The sequence below is a fragment of the Doryrhamphus excisus genome, linkage group LG9 (assembly GCF_037039965.1).
Source record: "Doryrhamphus excisus strain RoL-2023G ecotype Guam linkage group LG9, RoL_Dexc_Guam_v1.1, whole genome shotgun sequence".
Lineage (NCBI taxonomy): Eukaryota > Metazoa > Chordata > Actinopteri > Syngnathiformes > Syngnathidae > Doryrhamphus > Doryrhamphus excisus.
Window position 1 is genome coordinate 20,176,041 of NC_136365.1, and position 27,867 is coordinate 20,203,907.

The 27,867-nt window shown below is 37.0% G+C and overlaps 1 protein-coding gene across 2 annotated transcripts in view; it reads right to left on the reverse strand.

The window, feature by feature from the left end:
• The window catches only part of frem3 (Fras1 related extracellular matrix 3), a 39,709-nt gene that overhangs the window by 1,270 nt on the left and 10,572 nt on the right, over positions 1 to 27,867 (reverse strand). Inside the window, exons 3-23 of one of the 2 annotated variants that reach the window (XM_078793605.1) lie at positions 23,229 to 23,375; positions 20,471 to 20,701; positions 20,273 to 20,398; positions 19,037 to 19,288; positions 14,737 to 14,886; positions 14,461 to 14,670; positions 14,199 to 14,396; positions 11,960 to 12,124; positions 11,697 to 11,879; positions 11,489 to 11,619; positions 9,861 to 10,019; positions 8,007 to 8,310; positions 7,808 to 7,939; positions 6,302 to 6,633; positions 4,132 to 4,324; positions 3,946 to 4,050; positions 3,599 to 3,726; positions 1,935 to 2,069; positions 1,062 to 1,188; positions 792 to 979; positions 34 to 180 (exon numbers count right to left, since the gene is read on the reverse strand). In XM_078793605.1, the coding sequence (XP_078649731.1) occupies positions 34 to 180; positions 792 to 979; positions 1,062 to 1,188; positions 1,935 to 2,069; positions 3,599 to 3,726; positions 3,946 to 4,050; positions 4,132 to 4,324; positions 6,302 to 6,633; positions 7,808 to 7,939; positions 8,007 to 8,310; positions 9,861 to 10,019; positions 11,489 to 11,619; positions 11,697 to 11,879; positions 11,960 to 12,124; positions 14,199 to 14,396; positions 14,461 to 14,670; positions 14,737 to 14,886; positions 19,037 to 19,288; positions 20,273 to 20,398; positions 20,471 to 20,701; positions 23,229 to 23,375 (3,743 nt within the window). Of the gene's footprint in view, positions 1 to 33; positions 181 to 791; positions 980 to 1,061; positions 1,189 to 1,934; positions 2,070 to 3,598; positions 3,781 to 3,945; positions 4,051 to 4,131; positions 4,325 to 6,301; positions 6,634 to 7,807; positions 7,940 to 8,006; positions 8,311 to 9,860; positions 10,020 to 11,488; positions 11,620 to 11,696; positions 11,880 to 11,959; positions 12,125 to 14,198; positions 14,397 to 14,460; positions 14,671 to 14,736; positions 14,887 to 19,036; positions 19,289 to 20,272; positions 20,399 to 20,470; positions 20,702 to 23,228; positions 23,376 to 27,867 lie in introns of both variants that reach the window. The other variant, XM_078793606.1, reaches the window with a different exon arrangement.

A 27,867-nucleotide genomic window follows, 5' to 3' on the forward strand; every position in this document is an offset into this window, starting at 1 on the left:
AATTCTGTGGAATTCATCTCATGGGATGCATACCTGGAATAGTGGAGATGAGGACAAAGTGAAGCCATCAGATCCCGGTTGATTGACCAATGAGAGAGCTCCAGCTGTATCTTGAGCCAGCGTGGCCTTGAACGTCACATCACCAAAAGCAGTAGCCTGAGTCTCTGGCTGGGCTTTGTCCTAAAATACCAAAAAAAAAATTAAACATTTAAATCAAAAAAAGTTCTTCAGCTTCCTCCTACAGTCCCAAAAACCATAAACGTTACCTTCATTCGATACTTTAAATTGTTTTAAATGCCTGAAAACGTCATTTTATTACATCTCACGTGACATTAAACTCACTTCCGGATTCGGTCTCGCTTCCGCTTTCAAACTGAGATGCAAATTTCGTATTTATTCATCTAATTACGGATAAACTAACTCAAAGGTAAGATGCTAACAGTACATTTATAACAAAAGTTATATGTTTACTTATAGCAGCTAGTTATATAAACAACAAAGTGCACTGCTCGATGGCGTTGAACTCCACTAAACAAATACGTGTTTTCTACTCGCCTGCTTCTTAAACTTGTATTTCATGCCCAAATTTAAAATGTGCTATTGCTGAAAAATTGTTAATATGTTGCCTTCACTTCGGCTATATTATATTTAGCATTTTCGTTTTAAATTCTTGTATATGGGTGATGTTTGATAGCAAAATGCTAACCGGATGTAATACTACGTAGTTAGCCATTTTCACTGACATATTCGCTTTATTCAGGTTATGTACGCAACTGTTATAGTAGTCTTACCAGGATCTTAAACCTGTAGAGCAGAGAAGGGGAGTCCGCCAGGCATCCGTACTCCTTATTAGTGGGGTTATATTTGGGAACGTATCCATCAGCCCCAGTGCACAGGAAGACCTTCTCGATACTGCACGAGAACGAGTCACCCAGGTTCTGGACCGGGTCCACCATCACCCGACCGTAGATCACTGACCCTATAAGAAGCATTTATAGGTCTTCATCATGAGCTGTTTGCTGTCATTCCATGTAAATCCACCAGGTGGCGGTGTTTTGTACCTTCTGAAAAGGCGGTATCGGTTCCTTCCCCAAAGCCCATTGATCCATCGGACAGCCAGAGTTCCTTCTTGGATAGGAGGAACATCTGCGTGTTGAGGCTAAACTCCGCCGCCACTGGGTCACTCACCTGAAATCACGTCTCAGTATTATGTTCCCACTTATTTCCGTTTTTTTGGTTCCTACCTAGGTGCATATAAATCACTGAGGCGGAACTAACTTTCCGTAGAATCGTTGTTTCCACATGTGTATGTTTAATCGTTACACCAATAGAAAATAACATCAGTTGTTGCCAAACTCTTTAGAGCTAAAAAGGCGAATAGATGCTAACTGCTAAAGGATTGAAGATCATCTCTATAATTCCCTCATAAGGCATATGTGCAGCCATTAAGGTACAGTATATGTATTATTGTACACTCATCTGAAATCACGCCTCAGTATTAAGTTCCCACTTATTTTCGTTTTTTTTTGGTTCCTACCTAGGTGCATATAAATCAATGAAACGGAACTAATTTTCCGTAGAATCGTTGTTTCCACATTTGCATGTTTAATCGTTACACCAATAGAAAATAACATCAGTTGTTGCCAAACTCTTTAGAGCTCAAAGGATTGAAGATCATCTCTATAATTCCCTTCTAAGGCATATGTACAGCCATTAAGGTACCGTATATGTGTTATTGTATATTTGTATCATATAACCAGTCATTTAATGTATTTATATTACCAGTAATTTATTGTAATTTGTATCTCACGTTGGTTTTTGTAATAAATCCAATCAGTAAAACAAGAGAACTAGTTGCTGTCTCATCGTTGCACATCCAAGGGAGTTACATAAGTGTGATAAAATCGTATGTAAGTATAAATCTAAGTAGGAACCTGCTGGAAGCGAATGTCCATATCGAACGTAAGAGGCTCCCTCGGGTGACACACAGGGGGGACGCTGAACTCTCCGTTGGGGGATGCGATGCAGGGGACCAGCTTCACCGTGTACGTCCCCGAGTAATCCCGCACCTTGAAAATATGACATTTTATATGAGAGGTGAGCAAACTACGGCCCAAGGGCCACATTTGGACCGCTAAGTGTTTAAATACGGACCGCTCGTTCTTTCTGAAGTATTTCATTGAAACTTCAACATACAAGCTGGCTTCATGGCTTGAGCCAACATTTTCATGGTTTAGGTAGCTTTTTTTTGTTTTAATCAATTTGGTTATTCTCGCCCAAAGACAGCTGGGATAGGCTCCAGCACTCCCCAACCCTCGTGAGGATAAGCCGTAAAAAAAATGAACGAATGAATTTGGTTATTTGATGTGATCTGCTGTTTACTAAGTGCCCCTGAAAAAAGGGTCCATCCTTCCCTCCTTCCTTCCTTCCATCCATCCTTCCGCCCGTCCGTCCTTCCTTCCTTCCTTCCTTCCTTCCTTCCTTCCTTCCCTCCTTCCTTCCTTCCATCCATCCTTCCGCCCGTCCGTCCTTCCTTCTTTCCTTCCTTCCTTCCTTCCTTCCTTCCTTCCATCCTTCTACTCACCCACCCCCATCCATCCATCCTTCCATTTGTCCTTCCTTCCTTCCTTCCTTCCTTCCTTCCTTCCTTCCGTCCTTCCACCCAGCCACCCCATCCATCCTTCCTTCCTTCCTTCTTTCCTTCCTTCTTTCCTTCCTTCTTTCCTTCCTTCCTTCCTTCCTTCCTTCCTTCCTTCCTTCCTTCCGTCCTTCCACCCACCCACCCCCATCCATCCATCCTTCCATCTGTCCGTCCTTCCTTCCTTCTATCCTTCCTTCCTTCCTTCCTTCCTTCTATGCTTCCTTCCTTCCTTCCTTCCTTCTGTCCTTCCACCCACCCACCCCATCCATCCATCCATCCTTCTGTCTGTCCGTCCTTCCTTCTTTCCTTCCTTCCTTCCTTCCTTCTTTCCTTCCTTCCTTCCTTCCCTCCTTCCTTCCTTCCTTCCTTCCTTCCATCCTTCCTTCCTTCCTTCCTTCAGTCCTTCCTTCCTTCCTTCCTTCCTTCAGTCCTTCAGTCCTTCCGTCTTTCCACCCCATCCATCCATCCTTCCATCTGTACTTCCTTCCTTCCTTCCTTCCTTCCTTCCTTCCTTCCTTCATTCCTTCATTCCTTCCATCCATCCGTATACCCACCCACCCACCCACCCCCATCCATCCGTCCTTCCTTCCTTCCTTCCTTCCTTCCGTCCATCCATCCATCCATCCATCCATCCATCCCTCCATCCATCCATCCATCCACCCCTATTCATCCATCATCCATCCTTCCGTCCTCGTTTCTTTCCTCCCTTCTTTCCTTCCTTCTTTCCTTCCTTCCTTCCTTCCTTCCTTCCTCCCACTATCCATCCCCATCCATCCAAGTTAGAGACTTAGATTGACGAGGTATCCGTGGGGAATGTGCGACTATGTCAACAATACAATACAATACAATACAATACAATAATGCTATGCTATTCTATCCAGGATTGACAAGTGACTGATCGGGGGAAAAAAACTCATGTTAAATAAAATCAGCGACAAAAAGTGTTTTGGCACTCACAGCAAAGTCGGAAACAAAACTCCACTGTTGCATGGGTTGGTTGTGTGTAGGCTCGGTCCTGACCAGGGACAACGTAAACGTCAGCCCCGGGTGGTCTGCACAGATCACCATGGAAGACACGCTGGTCCCTAAAAGTGGACATACGTATATAGCATTAAAGTATGTTTTATTTATAGTCTGACCTTTGATATTGTTTTGGCCTCTGACATTCGCTCATATGACCTCTCACACCAGAACCCCCCCCCATGCGGAACTCCAGGAATAACCCAAGAGAGGGGAAGTCGGGTAATCCAATAGGAGACTGCATTTATATTTATAGAACAAAAGTGTGTTTGTTTGTCCCGTACCTGGATGAGACATCACAAACTGTCCCCTGTAGCGAGCCTCCGTCTTGAAGTTGACCACGAGGCGCCCCTCTTCATTAATCCTCATGCTGGTGGGGTACATAGCACCTAGAATTCCACACAGTTTTAGCCTTAGGTCGCAACGAAACACCCGCAAGGGGGCGGAGTTGGTGTTTAAAAGAAGCGCACCCTGCAGCTCTGACTCGGGTGGGCTTCCGATGCCCTCCTGCCAGAGAATGGCTGTGTCGTACACGAAGGTGAGTTTGAGCTCCGACTGAAGGTCAAAGTGCTGCCAGCCGCCCACAGCCACGGGAGAGTGGAAGACGTAGGACACAAATAGGGGGACGCGCAGGGTCACGTAGGACTGGACTAAGTTCAGCACCTGGGAGAGTGAGGCAAAGCAGAGACTAGGCAGTCATTGGCCGGTCTACTTGCCCATGAAGTAGTTATTGGTGAAGAAATTGGTTAGTTCATATATCTGATCTGCAGAAAAAAACTATACTGTAGATGCAATTCAGTCATTGGCCGGTCTACTTGCCCATGAAGTAGTTATTGAAATAGACCGGCCAATGACTGAATTGCATCTACAGTATAGTTTTTCTGCAGGTCGCATATATGAACTAACCGATTTCTTCACCAATAAAATACTTCATGGGCAATTAGACTGGCCAACGACTGAATGGCATCTACAGTACAGTTTTTCTGCAGATCGAATTGGTCATTGGCCGGTCTACTTGCCCATGAAGTAGTTATTGGTGAAGAAATTGGTTAGTTCATATATCTGATCTGCAGAAAAACTGTACTGTAGATGCAATTCAGTCATTGGCCGGTCTACTTGCCCATGAACGCATATAGCCGCAGTTATGGGTGAAGAAATTGGTTAGTTCATATATCCGATTTCCAGAAAAACTATACTGTAGATGCAATTCAGTCATTGGCCGGTCTACTTGCGCATCAATGCATATAGCCGCAGTTATTGGTGAAGAATCACATTGGCCGGTTTATTTGCCCATGAATCCATATAGACACAGTTATTGGTGAAGAAATACTGTAGATGCAATTCAGTCATTGGCCGGTCTACTTGCGCATCAATGCATATAGCCACAGTTATTGGTGAAGAAATACTGTAGACGCAATTCAGTCATTGACCGGTCTACTTGCCCATGAAGTAGTTATTGGTGAAGAAATTGGTTAGTTCAAATATCTGATCTGTAGAAAAACTATATTGTAGATGCAATTCAGTCATTGGCCGGTCTACTTCCCCATGAATGCATATAGACACAGTTATTGGTGAAGAAATTGGTTAGTTCATATATCCGATTGGCAGAAAAACTATACTGTAGATGCAATTCAGTTGTTGGCCGGTCTACTTGCCCATGAAGTCGTTATTGGTGAAGAAATTGGTTAGTTCATATATCTAATCTGCAGAAAAACTATACTGTAGATGCAATTCAGTCATTGGCCGGTCTACTTGGCCATGAATGCATATAGCCGCAGTTATTGTAGATGCAATTCAGTCGTTGGCTGGTCTAATTGCCCATAAAGTAGTTATTGGTGAAGAAATTGGTTAGTTCATATATCCCATCTGCAGAAAAACTATACTGTAGATGTGATCCAGTCATTGGCCGGTCTACTTGCCCATGAAGTAGTTATTGGTGAAGAAATACTGTAGATGCGATTCAGTCATTGGCCGGTCTACTTGCCTATGAAGTAGTTATTGGTGAAGAAATACTGTAGATGCGATCCAGTCATTGGCCGGTCTACTTGCCTATGAAGTAGTTATTGGTGAAGAAATACTGTAGATGCGATCCAGTCATTGGCCGGTCTACTTGCCCATGAAGTAGTTTATTGGTGAAGAAATTGGTTAGTTCATATATCTGATCTGCAGAAAAAACTATACTGTAGATGCGATCCAGTCATTGGCCGGTCTACTTGCCCATGAAGTAGTTTATTGGTGAAGAAATTGGTTAGTTCATATATCTGATCTGCAGAAAAAACTATACTGTAGATGCGATCCAGTCATTGGCCGGTCTACTTGCCCATGAAGTAGTTATTGGTGAAGAAATACTGTAGATGCGATCCAGTCATTGGCCGGTCTACTTGCCTATGAAGTAGTTATTGGTGAAGAAATACTGTAGATGCGATCCAGTCATTGGCCGGTCTACTTGCCCATGAAGTAGTTTATTGGTGAAGAAATTGGTTTGTTCATATATCTGATCTGCAGAAAAACTGTATTGTAGATGCAATTCAGTCATTGGCCGATCTACTTGCCAACCAGCAAATGATCTCCACATCCTTAGTAATGTCTCGGATGCTGCCGTGTAAAAAAAAAACGACAATCGCAGCTGGTTTTGCGTACCTGTCCGTCGGTGCCGATGGACCCCCCGCAGTCATTGAGCAGCTCGGACATGTCGTAGTAGCTGGTGAACTCCCACAGGCAGGCCTCCAAGTTGAGGTTCCTGTAGAAGCGCAGGGAGTTGGAGGAGCGCATGGCGGTGCTGTACTGGTAGGGCGATGTCTCGCCGATGATCTCCGGGTTCTTGGTAGCGTCGGTGATGAAGCCGTGGCCCGTTTGGATCTCATTGAAGTCCAGCAAGTTGGAGCAGCGGTGGTTACCCACTCGGGTGCCGTCGGGGCTCAGGGTCAGCTCGAAGTTGGAGAGGGGTCTTGTGGAAATGACCGGCAACATGCCTGTTGAGGAAGAATTTATTTTTAACTCATTGAATACCATTTTTATGGAAATGGTATATACCAAAATAAACATCAGACTGTCATTGTTCATCAGGAAAAAAGTTTGTTTCTACCTTTTTTAGTTCTTTAGTAATCAGCAGTAGAACATTGACAAGTTTCAGTAAAATATCAGTTCCCAACAAAAAAAGACGTTTTGTGAAAAAATACATCACTTTCACTTTGACACAAAATTAGCCATATTGTATATATTTAGCCCAAATGTCTGAACAACGATGCCACAACATAAACAACACAAAAAAATTAGTTTTACATGAAAATAACCAGAACATTTTGCTACCTTGTGGCCGTTTTACGGCTTAGAACAGCACCCAACATGATGGTAATGGTAATGGTAATGGTAATGGTTTTATTTCATTTGAACATGCATCAGATTACAATTGAATGCATCCCATAATCAGTTCACAGTTCAACATGTCCAAAAGGAGTAGGAAGAAGCAAAGCTTATTAAATCCTACCCCTCAATCTGGTACTTTTACAAACAACATTTGTTCACTTCCTGCTTTCCTAATATAATTTAAGTGTATTTTTTTTATTTTTATTTTTATTAACTATTTTATTTATTTATTTAGTTGTTTTTTATTTATTTTTTTTACATTGTTACATTTGTTCACTTCCTGCTTTCCTAATATAATTATTTTTTTATTTTATTGTTATTTTTTTTATTAAAAATTGATTGATTGATTTATTGATTTTTTTATATATTTTTTAAAAAAATGTTATTTTTATTATTTTTATATATTTTTTTATTGTTTTTAAAATTTTATTATTTTTATTAATATTAATTCCTTTTTTTATTTTTATTTTTAGTTTTAGTTTCATTTTTAGTTTCATTTTTAGTCACGTACCGAAGTACGAGGTGATATGAGCATTTTTAATATGAGGTTTCCAGCTCATATTTTCATTTATTGTGATCCCCAGAAATTATTTTCCTTCACCCTTTCAATGTCTAACACCGTCTATTTGTATTTGCTGGTGCTGGTTACCGAACATGATCTCTTCTATTGTAGAGTTGCATCATCACCTTTTCAATGACATATACAGTAAATCCGTCATTGGTAGAGAATAGTTGAATCCCTCATGTTGTGTATTCCTATTGGATGATTATGCTGCTTACCATCCATGTGGGGCATGTTGACCGTCAGTTTCATGAGGTTGGGGAAGTCCGGGTCATCCGGACCCGTGTAGCGGATCTTTGCAGAAAACGGTTCCGCTCCTACGCTACCTTGAACCCGAGGCTGACACATGCCTGGAAAGAAATTAGCATCGATAAGATTCGTTCTCCAATGGGTGACATTCCTGACCCAGCCACTCGCCTTCCTCCTTGCTGACCACCACAATGGGACTGGAGAGTTCCAAACCAGCATCGCCGTTGGCGTTGAAGGCCCTGGCAGCACACTGGACTCTGGAGCCGGCTTGGAAGTAGATAGAGTCCAATGTGATGGACTTTGTGTTGGTGAAGAAGGTGTTGGTGTCCACCTCCCTCATGGGACTAGTCACGCCATCCGACCCGGTGGGGGCGCTGACCAGCCAGCGATATTGGGTCAGGGTGTCGTTGATGTTTTCCGCCGAGCAGATGGAACCGGTTTTGTCAAAGTCGTTGTACTTTGGATTACAAGCCTACAGGACAGGGAGCGGTTTCGGTGAAGAAGCACCAAAGCAACAATCACGACAATTACGATATCAAATCATTTCTCAGTTCTCAATATTTTGACTTTATTCTACAGTACAAATTATTTGTTGTAATTATGATTTTTTTCTTCTAAAATTGCACAATTTTTTGGTCAAAGTATATATTTTTTCTCTTGGAATTTTACCTTTTATTTTTTTTTTTTTTTAGTTAAAATTTTTTTTTCAACTATTTCATTTTGTGTTCTCAATATTTTGACTTTATTCTACAGTACAAATTATTTGTTGTAATTATGATTTTATTCTTCTAAAATTGCACTTTTTTTGTCAAAGTATATATTTTTTCTCTTAGAATTTTACCTTTTTTTTTTTTGAGTTAATTTTTTTTTCAACTATTTCATTTTGTGTTCTCAATATTTTGACTTTATTCTACAGTACAAATGATTTGTTGTAATTATGATTTTATTCTTCTAAAATTGCACCATTTTTTTGTTAAAGTATATTTTTTCTCTTAAAATTTTACCTTTTATTTTTTATTTTTTTCGACAGTTAAAAATTTTTTTTTCAACTATTTCATTTTGTATTCTCAATATTTTGACCTTATTCTACAGTACAAATGATTTGTTGTAATTGTGACTTTATTCCTTTAAAATTGCACAATTGTTTTGTTAAAGTATATTTTTTTTCTCTTAGAATTTTACCTTTAATTTTTTATTTTTTCGACAGTTAAAAAAAATTTCAACTATTTCATTTTGTGTTCTCAATATTTTGACTTTATTCTACCGTACAAATGACTTGTTGTAATTATGATTTTATTCCTTTAAAATTGCACAATTGTTTTGTTAAAGTATATTTTTTTCTCTTAGAATTTTACCTTCTATTTTTTGTTTTTTCGACAGTTAAAATTTTTTTTTCAACTATTCATTTTGTGTTCTCAATATTTTGACTTTATTCTACAGTACAAATGATTTGTTGTAATTATGATTTTATTCCTTTAAAATTGCACAATTGTTTTGTTAAAGTATATTTTTTTCTCTTAGAATTTTACCTTCTATTTTTTTTTTTTTCGACAGTTAAAATTTTTTTTTTAACTATTCATTTTGTGTTCTCAATATTTTGACTTTATTCTACAGTACAAATGACTTGTTGTGATTATGATTTTATTCCTTAAAAATTGCACAATTGTTTTGTTAAAGTATACTTTTTTCTCTTAGAATTTTACCTTCTATTTTTTATTTTTTTTGACAGTTAAAAAATTTTTTTTTCAACTATTCATTTTGTGTTCTCAATATTTTTACTTTATTCTACAGTACAAATGACTTGTTGTGATTATGATTTTATTCCTTAAAAATTGCACAATTGTTTTGTTAAAGTATATTTTTTTCTCTTAGAATTTTACCTTTTATTTTTCATTTTTTCAACAGTTACATTTTTTTTTTAACAATTTCATTTTGTGTTCTCAATATTTTGACTTTATTCTACAGTACAAATGTTGTAATTATGATTTTATTCTTCACGGCAATTACGGTATCGAAACTTACCGTCACACACACAACGGGGTACCCGTTCGCCGGGTTGGGGTTGTCTTTGGTTTTAGCCGTGTCGTCATACATGAGCAGGGAAACCACACGGGGCACCGCAGGGAAGGTCACGTCCGCCACGCTGTCCATCTCCTCGATGTACACGATGGCTTTGTTCATCTAGCGAGAGCAGAGGAAGGCGTCATGAGATGAAATGAAACCGAAAGTGCCATTATCCTGCACAGTAAACGAGTGGTTAGCGCTCAGGCCTCACAGCTTAGGAGACCCGAGTTCGATTCCACCCTCGGCCATCTTTATGTGGAGTTTGCATGTTCTCCCCGTGCATGCGTGGGTTTTCTCCGGGTACTCCGGTTTCCTCCATTATTCCGAAAACATGCTAGGTTAATTAGCGACTCCAAATTGTCCATAGGTATGAATGTGAGTGTGAATGGTTGTTTGTCTATATGTGCCCTGTGATTGGCTGGCCGAATAATTGATTTAAATTATGAAGATTCTTAATCTAGCCCAGGGGTGGGCAAACTACGGCCCTGGGGGCCACATCCGGCCCGCCAAGTGTTTGAATACGGCCCGCCCAATCTTTCCAAAGTATTTCATTTAAACTCAACATACAACCTGGCATCATGGCCTGAGCCAACCTTTTGATGGTTTTATCAATTTCGTTTTTTTGACATGGTCTGTTGTTTACAAAGTGCTCCTGAAAAAAGGGACACAAGCACATAATAATAATAATAATAATTATTATTATTATAATTATGTTTGTCTATATGTGCCCTGTGATTGGCTGGCCACCAGTCCAGGGTGTACCCCGCCTCTCGCCCGAAGACAGCTGGGATAGGCTCCAGCACCCCCGTGACCCTCGTGAGGAAAAAGCGGTAGAAAATGAATGAATGAATTATTATTATTAGATTATTAGATTATTATAATTATTATCAGAACTATTATGATTATTATAATTATTATATTAATGCTAATTATTATATTAATATATATAATATTATTGTTATATTTGCATATTTTACATAATAATAATATAATAATTATTATTTTAATTTTATTGCAATTATTATAATATTTTATTATTTTCAAAATATTTAAATATAAATATAAAATAATAAATAATAATAGCAGATTGCATGACAATTTTACAGATACAATAATACCAGGTGGACTGTTACGTGTAAAATATATAGTCTGCCCCCCCCCCCCCCCGCCCCGTAAATTTTGTCATATCAAAAGTTTGCCCACCCCTTGATTTTCCCCTGTTGACAATGACTGAATGACATAAACCTGATTTATGATGCCTGTTTATATATATATATATATATATACATATATATATAAATACATCACTGTGATGTCCATCCAGATGTGCTTTGGAGGATTGCGAGCGGCCTTGACGAGAGCCCCCCCTCTCATGTGGAGGTTGATCCCAGTTTAATGGGTCTATTTCCATCGGGTGGCTTCCATTCTGTTTTTAGTTGGATGTCGTGGGGGGGGGACTGGAGGCGTGCTGACAGCAATGCCAGCTGTTGCCACGGCGGCTATTTTAGCATCGATTGTAGCTACGCAGCGTGTGCACCTACGGTATTATATACGGGGGCAGGGCGGTTAGGGGCGAGGTGGGTCACCTGTATCTCCGCCACCATGTTGTCGTCAGGCTTCATGTGCACGGTGAAGGCCTCCCTCATCTCCCGTTGGCCGTCGTGCAGGATCTCGATCTCCACGAAATGTTCCTGGTCGCCTTCTTTGAACTCCACATCTGCATGACGTTGAAAGTCAAGCTAGCTGTAGCGGTTTTATAGCATAGTCCCTGTTCTAGAGGAAGGGGGGGTTCACCTTCTGAGAGGGGGTTGTAGTCCTCTCCGGAGGTCGCGGATCCGTCCTTGGTGTGCACCCTCACCACCGACACTTTGGAGGTGTCTCCAATACGTAGAATGGGGATTTGAACAACAGTCGTGTCGCCTTTCACCTGCGGTTCTTGCACGCTGTACTTGATCTCAGAGAAGCGGATGATTGGTTCTAGAATCGGAGGTAGAGAGAAAATGTGAAACAAAAATGTTTCCACTGGTGAAGGTTCAATTGTCGGCGTTCTAACGTACTGTCCTTCTCATCCGTGACCTTAATCAGAGCCTCCTTCTGCTCCCCCAACGAGGCTCCATAAGCGGACTTGCTCTTCGGGGTTCCCAGCACCAGACGGAACTCCTCGTCCTCCTCGTGGATGGAGTCGTCCTCCAGTTTGACCACGCATGGCTTCTCCGTCTCGCCTAAACAGGTGCATCCACGTAACGATAGCTTTGAGTTTGTTTGTATGTCATGCAGTAGCTACCACATTTTGAGGTACTGGTGACATAAATGGTGCAGGCCCGCCTAAACGGGTTGCCTTAGAAATGTAAAAATTCAATATCATGCAATACAGAAGCAGTACGATACCATGTGATATCATACAGCTGAATAAAATATATCCAGTACATAATAATAAAATATGAAAGAATGCAATACAGGATATTAACTTGGTACTATGCACCATTTTTTTTTGTTAAAGTATATTTTTTTTCTCTTAGAAGTTTACCTTTATTTTTTATTTTTTTCGACAGTTAAAAAAAAAATCAACTATGTCATTTTGTGTTCTCAATATTTTGACTTTATTCTACAGTACAAATGATTTGTTGTAATTATGATTTTATTCTTCTAAAATTGCACAATTTTTTTGTTAAAGTATATTTTTTCTTTTAGAATTTTACCTTTATTTTTTTTTTTTCGACAGTTAGTTGAAAACAATTTTTTTCTTTAATTTCATTTTGTGTTCTCAATTTTTTGACTTTATTCTCCCGTACAAATGATTTGTTGTAATTATGATTTTATTCTTCTAAAATTGCACCATTTTTTGTTAAAGTATATTTTTTCTCTTAGAATTTTACCTTTTTTTTCAACAGTTAATTTTTTTTTCAACTATTTCATTTTGTATTCATTTCAATAGTTTGACTTTATTATATTTGATATATTTATTATATTTAATGACTTTATTGTTAAATTATATTTTTTCTCTTGGAATTTTACCTTTTATTTTTATTTTTTCAACAGTTAAAATTCTTTTCAACTATTTAATTTTGTGTTCTCAATATTTTGACTTTATTCTCCCGTACAAATGATTTGTTGTAATTATGATTTTATTCTTCTAAAATTGCACAATTTTTTTTAAGTATATTTTTTCTTTTAGAATTTTACCTTTATTTTTTTTTTTCGACAGTTAGTTGAAAACATTTTTTTTCTTTAATTTCATTTTGTGTTCTCAATTTTTTGACTTTATTCTCCCGTACAAATGATTTGTTGTAATTATGATTTTATTCTTCTAAAATTGCACCATTTTTTGTTAAAGTATATTTTTTCTCTTAGAATTTTACCTTTTTTTCAACAGTTAAATTTTTTTTTCCAACTATTTCATTTTGTATTCATTTCAATAGTTTGACTTTATTATATTTGATATATTTATTATTTATATTTATTATATTTAATGACTTTATTGTTAAATTATATTTTTTCTCTTGGAATTTTACCTTTTATTTTTTATTTTTCAACAGTTAAAATTCTTTTCAACTATTTAATTTTGTGTTCTCAATATTTTGACTTTATTCTACAGTACAAATGATTTGTTGTAATTATGATTTTATTCTTCTAAAATTGCACCATTTTTTGTTAAAGTATATTTTTTCTCTTAGAATTTTACCTTTTTTTTCAACAGTTAATTTTTTTTTTCAACTATTTCATTTTGTATTCATTTCAATAGTTTGACTTTATTATATTTGATATATTTATTATTTATATTTATTATATTTAATGACTTTATTGTTAAATTATATTTTTTCTCTTGGAATTTTACCTTTATTTTTTATTTTTTCAACAGTTAAAATTCTTTTCAACTATTTAATTTTGTGTTCTCAATATTTTGACTTTATTCTACAGTACAAATGATTTGTTGTAATTATGATTTTATTCTTCTAAAATTGCACCATTTTTTGTTAAAGTATATTTTTTCGCTGAGAATTTTACCTTATTTTTTTTTTTCAACAGTTAATTTTTTTTTTCCAACTATATCATTTTGTATTCATTTCAATATTTTGACTTTATTCTACAGTACAAATGACTTGTTGTAATACAGATGTGATAATACAGTATGATATCCTACATTAGGAAATGAATAGAATAAATAAATAGAATAAAAATAGAATAGAATAAATAATAAATAAATAGAATAAAAATAGAATACAATAATAAAAAAAATAGAATAAATGATAAAATAATTCATAATAATTTAATAATAATAAAATAGAATAAAAATACCTGGCAGGAAAGTGATGACGGATGCATCAGTGTTGGGTCTTTCACTGTAGTCCATCATGACCTGAGCAGATCCCTGCCGGGTGTAGCAGCGTACCGTCGACTTGAGGCTAATGTCGCCGCTACGGAAAACGACGGCCTTGACTTCCCCGTCCGCCTCATCCACTTTGTAGCTTCCTTCCTTGAACTGAAACTTCGATACTGTAACGAGATGGTAGCTCGTTAGAAAAAGATATCATACGTACGGCGTGGGATGGAAGCGTACCGTCTGTGGTGGTGTCGTTGATGGTGATGGTGGTCTTGCTGGGTTCTCCCAGCACCGCATTCATGGGCATGCGGAGAACCAGGTCAAAGGTCTCAGGTCCTTCCAGTTCTGGTTGACCTAAGTCATCCAGGATGGTCACTCTGAAAGTCTGCATTGTCACGCCGGGAGCGAAGTCCAGGTTACGACTGATGCCCACGTAGTCCAGTCCGGCTACAGAAGAAGATGACGTAAACGATATCATACCGATATCGATATCATATCGTGTCAAACGCTTACCTTCAGCAGAGATCGGCTCACTCTTCCTGGAGCGAACCGTCACGGTGGCCGTTTTGGAAAGGTCGGTGCCCGTCCGCCATACTTTGACCTCCACGTAACCCGAACTCTCATCCGCCGTGTACTCGGGTTCGCCGAAATACAGCGAGGGCTCTGCAAAGCAACATAAGACAACCGATAATAACACCTGAGTCAGTGCAGGGGCTGGAGCCTACCCCACATCAATCCGAGAACCAGTTGCACCAAAGTCAGCCATGTGAACAGCAATACAAATATTTTACTGAGGGGGGCAAGTATTACTTGAAAAAAGTTGGAATTTTACTAAAAACAAATCAATGGAAAATAAAGTCAAAATAGTCCAAAAATAATTTTGGAAAGGGGAAAATAAAAAAATTAAAAATAAAGGGGAACCACACTTTTTTTTTTAGAATTTTTCCCACCATTCATAATCCTTATGTGAAGCATGAACGCATATTTTTTTTCCTTTTTCTGTGAATTATAACACAATAAAACAAGTTAATATAAGCTATCTAACAATGCTATCATTGGGATAAACCTATTTCGACGACAAAGCCCTCTGATTAACACGTACGCTGATGATAACATGTAATAGTTGCAGTATCTCGGTGTTCATGTGGTTAGCGCTAGGACCACAGCTAGGAGACCAGGGTTCAATTCCACCCTCGGCCATCTCTGTGTGGAGTTTGTGGGTTTTCTCCGGGTACTCCGGTTTCCTCCCACATTCCAAAAAACATGCTAGGTTAATTAGCGACTCCAAATTGTCCATAGGTATGAATGTGAGTGTGAATGGTTGTTTGTCTTTTTGTGCCCTGTGATTGGCTGGCCACCAGTCCAGGGTGTACCTCTCGCCCAAAGACAGCTGGGATAGGCTTCAGCACCCCTTGCGACCCTCGTGAGGATAAGCGGTAGAAAATGAATGAATATTTAAGCATTATTAGAGCCCTCTAGACATGAAATAACACCCCTATATTGACTTTTGTAAATAAAAGGCAATAAAAACCTTTTAGGGGCTGCACGGTGAACAAGTGGTTAGCACACAGGCTTCACAAATAAGAGACCCGAGTTCAATTCCACCCTCGGCCATCTCTGTGTGGAGTTTGCATGTTCTCCCCGTGCATGTGTGGGTTTTCTCCCGGGTACTCCGGTTTCCTCCCACATTAAAAAAAAAACATGCTAGGTTAATTAGCGACTCCAAATTGACCATAGATATGAATGTGAGTGTGAATGGTTGTTTGTCTATATGTGCCCTGTGATTGGCTGGTCACCAGTCTGGAGTGTACCCAGACAGCTGGGATAGGCTCCAGCACCCCCTTGCGACCCTCGTGAGGATAAGTGGTAGAAAATGAATGAATAAATGTTTTGTTGTTTTGCAAATTTGGAGTGGTCATATCGGAGCAGGAGGGGATAGAAAAGAAGAAAAAGGAAAAGGGGGGAGTGCATTTTTAGACAAAATGTCTAAACAACAATGCCACAACGATTGTTCTCCCGGTTTCCTCCCACATTCCAAAAACATGCTAGGTTAATTAGCGACTCCAAATTGTCCATAGGTATGAATGTGAGTGTGAATGGTTGTTTGTCTATATGCGCCCTGTGATTGGCTGGCCACCAGTCCAGGGTGTACCCCCAGTGACCCTTGTGAGCATAAGCAATAATAAGTTGTAATATTATAGAAATAACTTACTTTTTACTAAAATGAATGTGTGCAATATTACAATAATGAATAATAATAAAGGTAATAACTAAATGCTGGATCATTATGTAGTCTACTACCGCTACTTTGTTTTTGTACTGCGTTGAGCATGAATGGCTTCACACAGGAAGCCGCCTGTTCTTCCCCCCTTTTTGCTTCCTCTCTTTAAGCTGAAGTGATGCACCTGTACAAAAAGGTGGCATGCAAGCCGAGTCCTGGTACGCGATGACGGAGAAGCTAATAAGGCAGCCGTGGAATGTTGTCATCTTTCTTCACTTGTGTATAAAGCGTATGTTCTTCACACACTACCTATGTTCTTGGGAGGGCCCCCATTTAGCGTTGAGACCCGGTGCCAACACGGCCGCCCTTAAGGGTCAACAGGAGGAAGAAGCACACAACACAAGACGACAATAGAAGCTCTGATGTTGGGAGAGTCCAAACCCGCAAATCAACACAAACGGACAAATGCGGTGTCATTTATGGCGGGCCGTTACCGCAGGGGCCCACCAGGGAGTTGGACGCACAATGGAGAAGGGGGTCTTCTCTTGTTTCTTGGCACGTCTGGGAATGCACGGCGATAATTTAGACGTAACGTTTTGAATTGGGCCCCGGAGCGCAAATTGCATGGGAGGGACCCTCGCGCAGCACGAGCTAGCGCAGGACGTTAGCGCGGGTGAACGGAAGGTCACGTGGACACAAAAGGAAGATGCTAGCTAAAAAAGACGACAGGAATCTTAGCTATTCGTTTGGGAAGTCGTTGATTTACACGATCAATAACATCTTCCAACAAAACATGCGCCGCTAACGAACATAGGCAAGAATTATAATTATCAAAATATTATGAAGTCATAATTTTACAAGAATAAATTTGTAGTTCTAAGAGAGAAAGACTTTGCAAAAAAATTATGCAAATAAAATGCAAATATTACAAGAATAAAGTCATAGAATCCAATATAACCCATCAAACAATTACAAAAACAAATGAAATAATAATAATAATAATTTTTTAGTAGTACGAAAAAAGATACAAAAAATAATAAAAAAAATTTATTAAACATTTTTACATTTTTTTAAGTAAAAATAGTATGAGACGAATATAAGTAAATATATGATATTGTGATATGGTAAATTGGTAGTAGTAAGTGCAAAAGGCTTGTCAGTCTAAAGTAATAAAATTAAAGAAGAATAAAGTCAAAATACTTTGACATCAAACAATTACAAAAACAAATTAAATAATAATAATAATAATTTTTTAGTAGTACAAACGAAAGGTTTCATTTTGCGGAATTTTGGTAAATTTTACAAGAATTAAGCAATAAAAGCAATAGAATTAAAGAAGAAAAATTACACAAATAAAGTCAAAATACTTTGAGGAAAAAAAAGGCATAATTTTACTGGATGAACGCAGGAATATTTAAAAAAAAAAGTGGTAATAATAAAAAGAAAAGATACTTTATTTTTTTGTAGTACGAATGAAATGTTCAATTTTGCGGGAAAAAAAATCGTAAATTTTACAAAAAATTATTTTTCTTTAAAGAAGAATTTACTGATTACAAAAATAAAGTAAAAATAGTATGAGACAAATATAAGTAAATATATAATATTGTAATATGGTAAATTGGTAGTGCTAAAGGCTTGTCAGTCTAAAGTAATAGTAATAATAAAATTAGAGTAGAATAAAGTCAAAATACTTTGAGGAAAAAAAGGCATAATTTTACTGGATAAACGCCGGAATATTTCAAGAATAAAGTGGTAATAATAACAAGGAAAAATACTTTATTTTACGAGAAATGTATGCAAAATAAATCCTAATATTACAAGAATAAAGTCATAAAATCTAATATAACACATCAATTACAAAAACAAATTCAATAATAATAATATTTTTTTAGTAGTAAGAACAAAAGGTTTAATTTTGCAGAAAAAAATGTAAATTTTACAATAATTTATTTTTCTTTAAAGAAGAATATACGAATTACAAAAATAAAGTAAAAATAGTATGAGACAAATATTATTTAATAATTTAATAATTACACAAATAAAGTCAAAATACTTTGAGGGGAAAAAAAGGCATAATTTTACTGCATAAATGCCGGAATATTTCGAGAATAAAGTGATAATAATAAAAAGGAAAGATACTTTATTTTACGAGAAATTATTTTTTACGTCATATATTACAAGAATGGAGTTGTAGTATTAAAGGAAAGTTGAAATTTATCGAGAATAGTCGTCATTTTACGGGGAAAGTGAAAATGAAGTCACACTAACGACCATAAAAGTCATAAAAAAGTCATAAATTTACAAGAATTACCAAAATATTTGGACGATAAATTACACAATTTTTCCCATGGTTTGGCTGGTCCTGTGCCTTGTACTCCGGAGCGACTTATATGTTTTTTCCCACAGTCACAGCCACGAGATTATGTTGTTATTTAGGCTATAGTCATCCGAATAAGTGTTACATTAACATATGCTAGGTCACAATACTTCTTTTAGCATAAATACTATCAAAATATAACCATCAAAATATAGTCTGAATTGGGTTTGAGGTTCCAAAAACGTAAACAAACAAAAAAAATCACTATCACTCACCATCGTCGCCGTCAGCCAAAATGGTGACCTTGGCGGTGGGAAAGTTGGCGCCCACCCGGCCCCCCATGGGCATGCTTAGGGTGACGTTGAAGCTTTCTTCCTCTTCGTACAGCGAGTCGTCGATGATGATGATGCGGCACAGCTTCTCGCGCTCGTCTTTGTCGAAACGCAGCACGCTGTTGTGGTCCTCGGGGCGGGTGATGTAGTCGGAGTAGGACAGGACGGAAGTGGGGATGGTGCCGGTGGCCGTTGCTTTGGAATGGAATGGAAAGTTGTAACATTGTATTAGTATTTGTAGTAGTACAAAAGAATATGTTGTGAGAAAAAAGTTGATAAAATTTACAATTTATTGAAATTAGTCAATTTGTTTTTTGACTGCGAATGAAGTTGCAACATTGCGAGAATAAAACTCGAACAATACAAAAAAAAGAATTCCAAGAAAACTGTTCCAAATTATTGTTTTATGGAAATAATGTCGTAATTTTACAAGAATAGGATTAAGATTAGAAGAACAAAGTACAGTGGTCTCTTGATTATTGGGATTAATTGGTTCCAGATCCGACCGCGAAAAGTGAATTTTCACTAATTAGGATTTAATAATAATTAATCTTGATAATTAATAATAATTAATAATTGATCTTATCCTTATCCTTGTCATTATTATTATTATTATTATTATTATTATTATTATTATTATTATTATTATTATTATTATTATTATTATTATTATTATTATTATTATTATTATTATTATTATTATTATTATTATTATTATTATTATTATTCTAAACAGCATTCCAATTCTGAAACCGTAATAGAGTGAGTGTGCGATCTTATCCTTATCCTTATCCTTATCCTTATCCTTATCCTTATCCTTATCCTTATTATTATTATTATTATTGTTATTATTATTATTATTATAAACAGCATTCCAATTCTGAAACCGCAATAGAGTGAGGGTGCGATCTTATGCTTATGCTTATGCTTATGCTTATGCTTATGCTTATGCTTATGCTTATGCTTATCCTTATCCATATTATTATTATTATCCTTATCCTTTATTATTATTATTATTATTATTATTATTATTATTATTATTATTATTATTATTATTAACCGCAATAGAGTGAGGGTGTGATGTTCGAACCGTTATAGCGAGGGATGAGTGTTTTATTGTATATTGGTTTAGTGTATTATTTGGAGCAGGGCGTCATTTGATTCTTGATGAAGTCTTACCTTGTTGAGTGAAACAGACCACCATGAGTTCATGGCTAGCATCTCCCGAGCGTCGGACCGGCACCAGAAGCTCGCCAACGTCCTCCTCAATCTTGAACTCGGCTTGAGGAATAAACACGGTCGATTCTGTTTTCAATGAAACAAATCATTCGTCAAACCGAGTCTCGTTTAAAAACATCGACAAATAAAAATCTCTACCGTCTCCGGGGTCCACGATCTCCACGGTCGCTACATCCGGGAACTCCAACACTGCCATGACCGGGTCTGAGAGTTTAATCTCAAAGGTTTCGGATGTTTCGAACTCCTGGTCGGTGAAGATCTTCACCTTCCAGGTCGCCGTGGTCTGGCCCGGGTTGAACTGGACCTGCTTCTGGGATTTACCGCGGAAGTCTTTGTCTTTCTCAGCTGTACCATCTTTGGTCGCGATACCTAATGGAACAGAATGTCTGGTTATGGACTTTGGCTCGACTCAAGTCAAAATATTGTACAAGTCGCAGAATTACGAGATTAAATCTGTAATTTTACTAAAATAAAGTAATAATTTGACAAACAGATGTCGTAAAAACTAACATTATATTGTGAAAAAACTACATACAGTACATTCAAGAGGAAAAAAAACTTGCAATATTATGGAAAAAAAACCGACCTTGTATCATTGCAGCAATAACATCTTTGAATGACGTGAAGTCGAAATACTAATAGTAATAACTAATAACGAAAAAGTAAGTCCAGATTGGCTGTAGTTTCTAAGATACAGTATTGGGCCAAATTCGGAAATGTATACAAAATAAGGCGAAAACGGACTTTTATCGGAACGTACAGGGTGTCTACAATCAACCAGTTCTATCTGGAAGTGGACAAAATGTAGAAAAATTCCATGAATTGTAGCAAAAATGTACTTTTGCATCAGCGTTTCTTTGAAACAACAAGGCAGATCATTATAAGCAGCTGGTGGCAAACCTCTTATTGTTATTTTGAAGCAAGAATGCCGAGATGCCGTTTTGATGTAAAACAATACCAGCTCAGCTATCAATTGATTTTCTTATCAAAATCTTATCAAAATAAACGAGATTCAGACCCTTTTTATCTCGAGTCCAAAAATACGTAGACCCATGTTACTGTTAGCAAGACAATGCCAATGCTAACAAGACTAACTAAATTAATTTCAATATAATGAAGTTGCAAAAGTATGACAATTATATCGTAGAAATATAAGAATAAAGTCTTTGAATGACGTGAAGTCAAAATACTAATAGTAATAACTAATAAAGAAAAAGTAACTGTCCAGATTGGCTGTAGTTTCTAAGATACAGTATTGGGCCAAATTCGGAAATGTATACAAAATAAGGCAAAAACTGACTTTTATCGGAACATACAGGGTGTCTACAAGCAACCAGTTCTATGTAGAAATGGACAAAATTTAGAGAAATTCCATGAATGGTATCAGAAATCTACTTTTGCATCAGCGTTTCTTAGAAACAACAAGGCAGATCATTATAAGCAGCTGGTGGCAAATTTTTTGTTATCTAAATAAACGAGATTCAGCCAATTTTTATCTCGAAAGCAGATCGAGTCCAAAAATACGTAGACCGATGTTACTGTTAGCAAGACAATGCTAATGCTAACAATGCTAATGCTAAGTGAATTTCAATATAATAAAGTCGCAAAAGTACAACAATTATGTCGTAGAAATATAAGAATAATGTCTTAGAATGACGTGAAGTCGAAATAGAAGCATGAAGGTGGGAAAATTTGACTTGGTTTAGGTCACTAATAAAGAAAAAACGACAAGGCAGATCATTATAAGCAGCTGGTGGCAAATTTTTTGTTATCTAAATAAACGAGATTCAGCCAATTTTTATCTCGAAAGCAGATCGAGTCCAAAAATACATAGACCAATGTTACTGTTAGCAAGACAATGCTAATGCTAACAATGCTAAGTGAATTTCAATATAATAAAGTCGCAAAAGTACAACAATTATGTCGTAGAAATATAATAATAAAGTCTTAGAATGACGTGAAGTCGAAATAGAAGCATGAAGGTGGGAAAAATTGCCTTGGTTTAGGTCACTAATAAAGAAAAACGACAAGGCAGATCATTATAAGCAGCTGGTGGCAAATTTTTTGTTATCTAAATAAACGAGATTCAGCCAATTTTTATCTCGAAAGCAGATCGAGTCCAAAAATACGTAGACCGATGTTACTGTTAGCAAGACAATGCTAATGCTAACAATGCTAATGCTAAGTGAATTTCAATATAATAAAGTCGCAAAAGTACAACAATTATGTCGTAGAAATATAATAATAAAGTCTTAGAATGACGTGAAGTTGAAATAGAAGCATGAAGGTGGGAAAAATTGACTTGGTTTAGGTCACTAATAAAGAAAAAACGACAAGGCAGATCATTATAAGCAGCTGGTGGCAAATTTTTTGTTATCTAAATAAACAAGATTCAGACAATTTTTATCTCGAAAGCAGATCGAGTCCAAAAATACGTAGACCGATGTTACTGTTAACAAGACAATGCCAATGCTAACAATGCTAATGCTAAGTGAATTTCAATATAATAAAGTTGCAAAAGTACGACAATTATGTCGTAGAAATATAAGAATAAAGTCTTAGAATGACGTGAAGTCGAAATAGAAGCATGAAGGTGGGAAAAATTGACTTGGTTTAGGTCACTAATAAAGAAAAAACGACAAGGCAGATCATTATAAGCAGCTGGTGGCAAATTTTTTGTTATCTAAATAAACGAGATTCAGCCAATTTTTATCTCGAAAGCAGCTTGAGTCCAAAAATACGTAGACCGATGTTACTGTTAGCAAGACAATGCTAATGCTAACAATGCTAATGCTAAGTGAATTTCAATATAATCGCAAAAAGTTGCAAAATTACAACAGTTATGTGGTAGAAATATGAAAATAAAGGCTAACGAAAATGTCGGATGAGAACTTACTGACGAAGGACGTCTCCCCCAAGTATCCTCTGCGTTTGAGCGTGACCTCCAGAAATTTGGCGTCCTCATCCACGAGGTAGTACTCCCTCTCCAGCGAGATCCAGGCCCAGTTGAGTCGGAACGGCTGAGGCTTCAGTTTGTTTCCACCTTAATTAGATAATCGGGAAACAATCCATTAGCGGAACGTACAAGGCTAGCGGAGGCACAAACGTCAAACTTGAGTGACAGGAAGGAAATGAAAGAAGCGTTTTATGGAGGTAACACGATAACTTAATGACTCGACCTCATAGTCTTTACCAGTCTTTGTCAAAAACCTGACACTTTTTCAGACGGATCCTTAATCCTTATGACGTATCTCATGACTCGGTTAATCCCTTATGGTCACTGACCGAGAACCGCACAGATATTGGAGATTATCGGTTCCTCCGCATAGTCAGGTTCTCTTGGACCTAGCATGACGGGTTGCGGGGTGACCCCGCTACTTTTGATGTGAAATGGGTCACGGTCAGCAGGGTCGGACCTCTTTAGTACCGCATCGCTGCTCACGCTGACAACGACCCCCTTAGAGAGACTTCGAGGTTAGTCTATGAAGGGGCTAGCATAAGACGACGGAAAACTTTGTTTTTGTTTGGGGGCGTTTGAGGCTTTTGTTGACATTTCGGGTCACACAAAGCAAACTGGTGGAGGTTCTTGCTTTAAATCACATGACATTACTATCAAGTATTTTATTTTTATTTTATTTTGTTTTTTTGTAGTTTTATTTAATACAAACAATATATGCAGTAATTTAGATCGATCGATCGATAGATCGATAGACGAAATTGCCAACGAAATGTCGTTGCCTGGCTCCCGTATATAATACCAGAGACAAAAGAAGATAAATAATAATAATAATAACTCATAATTTCCTTTATGGTGGAGGTTCTTGCTTTAAATCACAGGACATTGCTATCAAGTTTTTGATTTTATTTTTTATTTCATTTTGTTTTTTTGTAGTTTTATTTAATACAAACAATATATGCAGTAATTTAGATCCATCGATAGATAGATAGATCGACGAAATTGCCAACAAAATGTCGTTGCCTGGCTCCCGTATATAATACCAGAGACAAAAGAAGATAAATAATAATAATAATAACTCATAATTTCATGTATTGATGTGTTTTCGCCTTTTGTCAAACTTTCGCTTTCTAAAACTCTATCGAGTAGTTCTTGGCAAGGTTATTTCCTTTAAACTTAAATAGCCCAAAACTTACCACTTCCACACGGATAGGGAGGATAACTATTAACAGTTATTTATAACCTTTAACATGAACATGAATCAAACGTAATAATTTTTTCTGGGTACATGATACCATACAGCATCCATATCAAACTTGTGCGGGTCGCACTGACATTAAACTTTCATATCAAGGCGGGGGCCTCAAACTAGTGTCCTGCGGCCCACATTTGGCCCGCGGGCCGCGTGTTTGAGACCCCTGGTTTATCGATCTATCGAGTAGTTCTTGGCAAGGTTATTTCCTTTAAACTTAAATAGCCAAAAAACACTTCCACACGGATAGGGAGGATAACTATTAACAGTTATTTATAACCTTTAACATGAACATTAATCAAACGTAATAATTTTTTCTGGGTACATGATACCATACAGCATCCATATCAAACTTGTACGGGTCGCACTGACATTAAACTTTCATATCAAGGCGGGGGCCTCAAACTAGTGTCCTGCGGGCCACATTTGGCCCGCGGGCCGCATGTTTGAGACCCCTGGTTTAAATGATACGACAGTTCCACGTTGTTTATTTGTATTGTTTATTTACGAATTTTCACATTTCTCCTAATTTTTCTCCGGGGTCCTACTGAAAAAGCTAACCGTCCAGCCCTGCGTGGTGTCCTAAGACTTGGACACGGTTTTAAAAATACCCGCCTTAGTCTCTGAAGTGGACATGGTAGTAAACTGTGAACAAAGACCAAGCAGCTCAAGCGTGCACCCGTAATAAAAGTGGCATTCAAGCTCCAAAGAGGCCGTCGTCTTTTTTTTTTTTTGTGAGGGTAGAATGAAAACACTTGGCGGGGGTCGGGGGGGCGGGGGGTAGGGGGGTCGAGTGTTACTATTCAGGAAACTTCAACGTTACTTACCATCACTGAGGCCGCAAGATCTGAGATCTGAGATCTGTGCTTATTTATTCATTGAGCCCAATGAAATCCGCCTAGCAACAAGTAGTGTCACTGTTTTTCAAGTCATCAGAACTGTGCTCCTGTTCAAACCCCATGTAGAGTGACAGCTGTTGTACACTCTGCAACCCCCCCCCCTCCCTTCAGAGGTTGGACAACTGAGCGGGACGGCAAGCCACAGTCTGGGTGGGCCACCTTTTAGTGCCATGCCTCGGCATTGTTGTTCACGCCAGAGCTGGAGGAGGTTCTCCTCTTTACGGTGGCCGGCCATGACTTTAACAGGGGCGGGCAAAAAGGGGCCCCCGAGCCACATCAAGCTTGCAAACTGTAGTCGGCAACATGACTTGTAGCTTGTAAAAAAAAAAAAAAACAACAAAAAAAAAAACGATCCAATCAACACAAAACTGCAAACTGCACCGTGTGGGCATAAAAACACCCATATATTCCCGCCACAAAGCATGCTTGGTAGCCTATGGTACTCCCAACATTTTGCTGAGTTTGAGTAGGACGTCAAGAGAAGTACACAAGGAGTTAACATACTATAACTGTACTACCCAGCATGCCTTGTGGACATTTGGACATAAGAGTTTACCTGTTTAGGTTTTTAAGTTACCTGTTTAGCGATTAGTTTGATTAATTTGTTGCACCGTGAGCAAGGAGGTTGTTCTGTTTCATGACTACCTATATATATATATATATATATATATATATATATATATATATATATATATATATATATATATATATATATATATATATATTATTACTAATTATAATAATAATATTAATTATTATTATTATTATATTGTTAATAATAATAATCATTTTATTTATTCCTTATTTAATTCTTTTATTATTAACAATATAATAATAATAATAATAATAATAATAATAATAATAATTAATATTACTATTATAATTAGTAATAATAATAATAACCCTGAATCTTAATAATAATATTATTAATAATAATATATTTATAATAATAACAATATGACAATATAATTATTATTATTAATAATAATAATAATCCTGAATCTTATTATTCTTATTCTCATTATTATATTATTATTATTAGTAGTAGTAGTGGTAGTATTAAGATTCAGGATTATGATTATGATTATGATTATGATATTATTATTATTATGATTATGATGATTATTATTATTAGTAGTAGTGGTAGTATTAAGATTCAGGATTATGATTATGATATTATTATTATTATTATTATTATTATTATTATTATTATTATTATTATTATTATTATTATTATTATTATGATGATTATTATTATTACTCTTGGTGGAATTAGGACGGCAACACAAGAGGTGGTCCTATGGTCACCATGGCAACAACAGATATACTATTGTACTTATAGCCGGCCCATATAGCATCAACATTGTGTCATTTCTGTGCCCCAAAAATGACATAGAATGGCTTTAACGCTCAAATGGTAAATTCATGCTAACACACTAGCTGTCCGTGTTGGTCCACCACCATTTTCATTGTGTATGTGATCGCCATAGCAACAACACAAACACTTCTTCTCCATGATTACACGCCAATGCCGCGTCATCCACAACATTTCTAAGCTGCTTTTTTACGATCCAGTTTCTGAAGAGTGTTGCTGTGATTTCAATCGCCTCTCAGGGAGCGTATTCATGACACGGGCAGAGTCAGGTTTTCCCTGCACCAGCATCCTTGGATGTCACCCCCTCACCCCCTCACCCCCGCCCCTATATATTTACACCACAGTGTTGCCAGCTGGGTTTTTTTTTTTTTTTTTTTTTTTTTTTCAAGGGCAAGACGTAGCTTTGACGAAAGGACGAGAATCCAGTCCAGGAATAACCAGATGGTGTGGGAGGGGCCACCGTGATAGCGCTTCCTCATCCTGTTTTAGATATGGGAATGGGAATGGGAATGGTTTTATTTGATTTGAACATGCATCAGATTACAATTGAGTGCATCCCATAATCAGTTCACAGTTCCACATGTCCAAAAGGAGTAGGAAGAAGCAAAGCTTATTAAATCCTACCCCTCCATCTGGTACTTTTACAATCACTAACTGTTACATTTGTTCACTTCCTGCTTTCCTAATATAGTTTAAGTTTTTTATTTTATTTTATTTTATTTTATTTTATTTTATTTTATTTTATTTTATTTTATTTTATTTTATTTTATTTTATTTTATTTTATTTTATTTTATTTTATTTTATTTTATTTTATTTTTGCACCTTCTTACATTTTGGAATGACATGTTATTTTTAACTTCCGATCTCCGTTTCAACGAATCCGTGGTGCCTGATTGGTAAATTGACTCGTCAGACGGGAGGAAGGATATCGCAAATCATAACATGACATGAGTCCTATCCCAACCATGCCTACTATGCATTACAGGCATAGATGGTGCAGCTCTTAGTGTTATGCATTTTACATGGAATACAGAGCGGTGATACAATTCCTA